General features: G+C 39.5%; 1 protein-coding gene across 2 annotated transcripts in view; it reads right to left on the reverse strand.

Moving 5' to 3' along the window:
• The window catches only part of DCTN4 (dynactin subunit 4), a 28882-nt gene extending 23212 nt beyond the window's left edge, over positions 1 to 5670 (reverse strand). For both annotated transcript variants that reach the window (XM_063086979.1, XM_063086978.1), the window contains exons 1-3: positions 5507 to 5670; positions 2886 to 2956; positions 289 to 467 (exon numbers count right to left, since the gene is read on the reverse strand). In XM_063086979.1, coding sequence (XP_062943049.1) covers positions 289 to 467; positions 2886 to 2956; positions 5507 to 5641 — 385 coding nt within the window. In that variant the 5' untranslated portion in view covers positions 5642 to 5670. The remainder of the gene's footprint in view (positions 1 to 288; positions 468 to 2885; positions 2957 to 5506) is intronic.
• Between the last annotated feature and the right edge of the window lie 330 nt (positions 5671 to 6000).

The following is a 6000-nucleotide window of genomic DNA, read 5'->3' on the forward strand; positions in this document are numbered from 1 at the left end:
ACATCATCACCCATAAATGTGAGAATAAATGTGAGGTTTAGTAGTAATGATAAAACATCTGAATTTAGCTCCTACTGCCCCAAAAGGTTACAGATGAATTCTATTTTGGTTTTTTTTGGTGGCTGGCCAGTACAGGGATTAAATCCTCTACCCTGGTGTTATAAGTACCACACTCTAACCACTGAGCTAACTCGCTGCCCCACAACAGGTTACAGAAATAATAATCTGTAAGGAATTACAGTACTGCCAAGTGCACAAAAATCTCATGTTGAAGTCCATCTCACTCACCTACAGATTTGTCTGCCATGCCCACATCTCTAGATGTCCAGCGACAAAATCCACAGGCCAGGTAATAGGCTTTCTTCAAAGTGGTCTTAGCTGGGTCATCTGGAAGCTGTGTGGAGATGCTTGTTGCCCGGGTGGAGAGCGTGTGCATGCAGCCAGGACAGTCAAAGCAGTTGGCACATCTAGATGTGACAAACACAACCATTCGTTCACTCAACAAATATTTATTGGGCATCTACTATATGCCAGACATTTTTCTAGGTGTTAGAAATTCAAGAAAGAACAAATATAAGGAGGAGTGTCTCTCAAGGAAAAAGAAATAAAAAATATTCCTGGGGGACCCTATCAACTTTGTTTTTACATTTTCAAAAGTATCATATCATTATTTTTTTAGAAATATGCAATTATCACCAAAGCTTATGAAGAATTAGAGCCCAACCCAATCCTACTCCACAGAGGGAATCACTGTTAACAGAAGGTTACTATTCCAGACTCTTTTTATGCTTATACAGATCACAGATTCCTGAGGAAAACAGAAATGTTACAACTTATGACTTCAGAGAGGACAGACCAACCATACACAGAAAACTGAGAGTCAACAACAAAAGAAGCTGTGAAATTGGATTTGGAAAATAATCACTTCAATGATGTGCCAGACAGCTGAAACAGATGCCAAACAATGCCATCAAAATGGAATGGTTCAGAAGCAGTATATTTTCAGGGCTTTCTGTTCTCTCCTTAGATGCTATTCTTCCTAGTGCTCAGCCAACACTGCCCCTTTAGGAGTCCCTTTACTCTTTGTTTTTAACTCCCCCACACCTGGGATTATCAAGATTTCACCTCCAATCCTGTTATGCTTTGAAGTTTTGTTCCATAACTTCCATTATCTGTAATACTTTACCATCTGGGTATTATCCTCAAATGACGGTAATAATAGTACCCACCTCACAGGGATACTTTTAGGGATTAAATGATTAAAAATCAATGAGTGGAATGCATATAAAACAGTGTCTGGTTATCAGGAGTTATTTCTCAGGACAGGAAAGACAAATAGTGGTTCACATCCACCAAGATGTAGGGGTGTGACTGGTAGCAAAAGGACTTACACACCAGGTTAAAAACTAAATAGCATCCAGTAGCAATGAGCACACCTAGCAGCCAGTACTTGGTTTCTAATTCCACTCTCCAATAAAAGGAACCAAGGCTCCCCAGAGAATTGGCTGATTCTAAGACTGAGTCAGAAAATATACAAGATGAGCCTGGAGTATCTTGTAGTACCAATCAGTTAAGAAAGTACTCAAACTAATGAACAGAACCTCCCCTTCCCCAATGATGGGGGTATGTCAAAGGGACATAAGAGTCGGGGCCGGCCCGTGGCTCACTCGGGAGAGTGCGGTGCTGACAACACCAAGGCCATGGGTTCGAATCCCATATAGGGATGGCTGGTTGGCTCACTGGCTGAGCACAGTGCTGACAACACCAAGTCAAGGGTTAAGATTCCCTTACTGGTCATCTTTTAAAAAAAAGGGATATAGGAGTCAACTGCAAGAGCTCTCAGTGGCCAAAGCAGAAACAATTTGAGCTAAATAAATAAATAAATAAATAAATTATAAAGTAGTCTTGGATTATAACCCAAACTATAAAATAAATATTCATTAGCCCACAATCCTATAAATAAATAAATAAATAAATAAATAAATAAATAAATAAATAAATAAATGGGAAAGAAGAGAGAGAGAGATCTTCCATACAAAAGAACTGCAAATAATTTATGTAGGTAGCTTTCTAGGAGAGGGAAGCATAACTCCCCACTCTTTAAGTGTGACTATGATAGTGATTTTTCCTTCTAAAGAGTACAGTAGAGAAAAGAAGAAAAAAAAAAAGAGTGATTTTACACTGGAGAAATCCGGCAAACACTAGGTGTAGCCAGGTAATCAAGGTTAACATGAACAGTGATAAGTTATATTCATAGTAATTACCCTCGACACAGTGTGATGAAAGATGGCACTTTACCTCTGTGGTCCTCCTCCCCAAATCACTTTCTCCTCATCTAATGAGAAAAACGTCACACAAATCCCAATTGGGGGACATTCTATAAAATACCTCAATAGTATTCCTCAAAACTTTCAAGGTCATCAAAACCAAGGAAAGGTTAAGAAACTGTCACAGCCAAGAGAAGCTAAGAAGACATGATTACCAAATAAAATGTGGTATCCTGAATAGGATCCTAGAACAGAAAAAGGAGATTAGAGAAAAATTGGGGAGATCTAAATAAAACATAGTTTATTTAATAATAATGTGTCAATATTGGCTCATTAATTGTGATAAATACACCATACTAATGTCAAATGTTACCAATGGGGAGACTGGATGTGAGGTAAATGAGAACTCTCTGCACTACCTACATGATAATTTTTGTCTAAAACTGTTCTAAACAGAAAATTTATTTTAAAAAATCAAAGGGCATTTCCTCTTTGGTAGTGGTGATGCTATAAAATAAAAAAAATAGCCAGTTAACAAAGAGAGTCAATTCTATGTGTTTTCTTATAAGTTATTAAAAAAATAGTTGAGAAAAACAAAAATGTCAATCCCAGTTTCACCTATTCTTTTTCAGTTTGGCTTCAGCTGATGGCATATTTTCTAAGCAACTGGGACAATAATGGGAGTCCACCTAGAAGAAAACAAGAAATCAAAAAATTAGAAGAAGAGAAACTCAGTTTAGCTTCTGTCTAAGTCAAATAGTAAATTAAAAAATATGTTATACTGCAATAGAATGTAAGAAACCACTTATCTGGCGAAGAACCTGGATTGTTTTCAGTTTACAATTTACTCTTCAGTCACCTGTTTTTTTCTTTTTACCCTCTGAATCTTCTAAAACCCTTCTATTTTTCCTTTCTGATCTTTCCTTCTCCATTTGTTCAGGGTTTTATGTATTAGATGTGTTAAATGTTGTCTATGTAATAATTTAAAGTTTATGGTTGAAGAACTCTATGGTAATCTAATGAATAGATTAATAAAATAATCCAATTTTCAAAAATGTGATCACATATCCTCCTATCTAGTTTAATTTATTTTACTGTATAACTTGACCATACTTTAATTAAGGGAGCCTAAAAGAGTTTTCTTATTACTGAAGTAATACATATTAACTGAAAAAATGCATAGATTAATATTCACATAGTCAGGTATAACTAACCAATTAGACTTTTAAACGACAATTTAAACTAACAGTATAGTCTTATTGTATTTAACTCAAAAACACAGTCTAAAGATCAAATTCACTATATTTTTTTGAGGTCTGAATAATTTTCTTTAATGTAAGTAGGTCCTATCTGATAATCATAGAACTCCATTCACCCACAGATGGAAACACATTCACTTCAACATAAATATATGATAGAAACTAGCTTCTCTTTTCATCATTCACTATAAACATGATCAATTTGAAAAGGTGAATAAAGTTGTTGCTCAAATAATCTTCAGGAACATAAGATACAGTACGCTAACTAATATTCACACTGAGTCATCATAAAAGGCAAAATACAATTCATTCCTTTCCATATTCTGCTTGTCCCTTCATGTGCAGCTCCAAACCCAGGTTCTGCATTAGAACTTTCTGGCCTGCCCCAGCCCTCATTAGCTTCATTTTCCCCAAACTCTAAGGGCCTCCACCTCATATGTACACATCAGGCTGTAAAAGATGCTGTCACAGACTGAATGTCCTAGTTGAAGAGACCCTTAGAGATCATGGAGACTGAGCTCCCTATGCCCACTACAGGAGAATCTGATCCGATAAGTTCTGTGGGTGGAACTGCAACAGGGAAGCATCTAAAAGAGAAAGGACCTACCAAGGAGATATACACAATGAAAGGGCTGATGGAGGATACAAGAAAAATCAGTGCCATATTTAACATAAATGAGGGTACTTCAAAAAGTTAATGGAAAGATTACATTATCTTTTAATTCTATTCTTCCACGAACTTTTTGAGGTACCCTCATATATAATTTTTCTGGTATTGCTTAATTGCTTTCCTTTACTACTCTTATTATGGAAAGTATCTCCAATAAAATAATGATTACTAATAATGTGTAAAATGGCTTATAGTACAGGACGTGTTTTCATATGCTTTTTAACAGTCCAGGGATCTTCAATAAAATTCTCTGAGTTAGGTTGTGTAGGTTCAAATCCTCGTCCTCCCTCTCACCCCCCAATTACTGGCTGTGTGACCTACGGCAAACTTCTATGTCTGTTTCTTCACCCGAAAAAAAAATTTTTTTTAACGGTATCCACTTCATTGGTTTAGAGAGAAGATTATGTAAAGCACACGACACACAGCAAGTACTGAATAAATGGTAACTATTATTACTACCAGCTTTTTCTTCTCTAGACTGTGAATTAGCAGCAGGGTTTATGTCTTACTCGTTTTTTAATCCCCAGAGCTGACTGAATAAACAAGATGTACCAAGTGCTACAGAAGTTTTGAGATTTTGTTATTTAATTAATTTTTTTTTTTTTTTTTTACTGGTCGGGGTCTTCTACATTCTGAGCAATGCGACTTCAACACCCACTTGTGCCTGTGAAGGACAGCACCGTACCCCCAGGAGAAGCGCCATGAATACAACACTTTGAGCTTCTTACCTGACAGACTATCTAAGCTCTTTTTACTCAACTCACCCCGCCCCAATCTCTTCCCTGCTGCAGGTCTTGGCCTGAGCCAGGAAAAAAGACAAGGAAGTCTGATGAGGGCCCAGTTTCTGGCCAAAATAGGAGTAGAACTTCCAGGACGGGAGGGCCATGAATAAGGCGGCAAGCACCGTCCCCCGCCCCCACCCCGTAATCAATCATTTTAACAGTTATCTCACCCCTCAAGGGGCCTGAACTAAGACCCCCGGACCTTTCTCCCCATCCCACCCAATTACCAAGCCCTACAAAAGACAGCTAGGGTCCCCTAAGTCAATTTTCGTCCAATCAGGGACCGCTCTAGAACCAGAAGATCCGCTCAGCCCCACCCGAAGCCGTCCCTCCTTTCAAAGTGACAGATTAGAAGCAAATTAAATCGCAGGAATAGCTGAGTGACGAAAGGCAGAGCCAATCAGCAAGCTAGAAAAAATAACTACCCGCCTCCAACGGGCGGAACTTCCCCGCCGGCCACGGTGACTAGGATGAACATTCCCCACCCCCCCGTCCCAACACACACTCTCTATGGGACATCGCCTTTACCTCGTGAGACACACATTCCAGCGACCGCAACTCGCTACAATAGCGGCAGAAGTAGAGCTGCGACAGCGGGGCCTGAACCTTCTTTTCGCCCTGGACTAGATAGAGAACCCGCTCCGACTGCAGCAAAGACGCCATCTTGCGAGGGAGGAGCCAAGGACACTCCCGCCGCCTCACGTGACCCGGGAGCCTGCGTTTTTCCTCGCCGCCTTCCCTACGTCTTTCTACGTAGACTTTAACGTAAGGTTTCCGACCTAGTGGAGTTTGCGCCGTTGGAAGATCAAAGCGCGCGTGCGCAGCGGGGATCCCAGGTTTTCCACCATCCCCCTCATCACGTCCATCCTTATTTTAGGGAGCGTCAACTGCCAGGACCCAGCTCAGGCCTTTCTGTCATTAACTGTGGACTCGCAGGTCATATCCAGACAGGGTCAGTGCTCTCCTTTTCTAAGTTTCTTTCAGAAAGGAAGGCTGTTCTTTCTTTTATTTACAATGGCCTC

The sequence above is a fragment of the Cynocephalus volans genome, chromosome 2, assembly GCF_027409185.1.
Source record: "Cynocephalus volans isolate mCynVol1 chromosome 2, mCynVol1.pri, whole genome shotgun sequence".
NCBI classification, from domain to species: domain Eukaryota; kingdom Metazoa; phylum Chordata; class Mammalia; order Dermoptera; family Cynocephalidae; genus Cynocephalus; species Cynocephalus volans.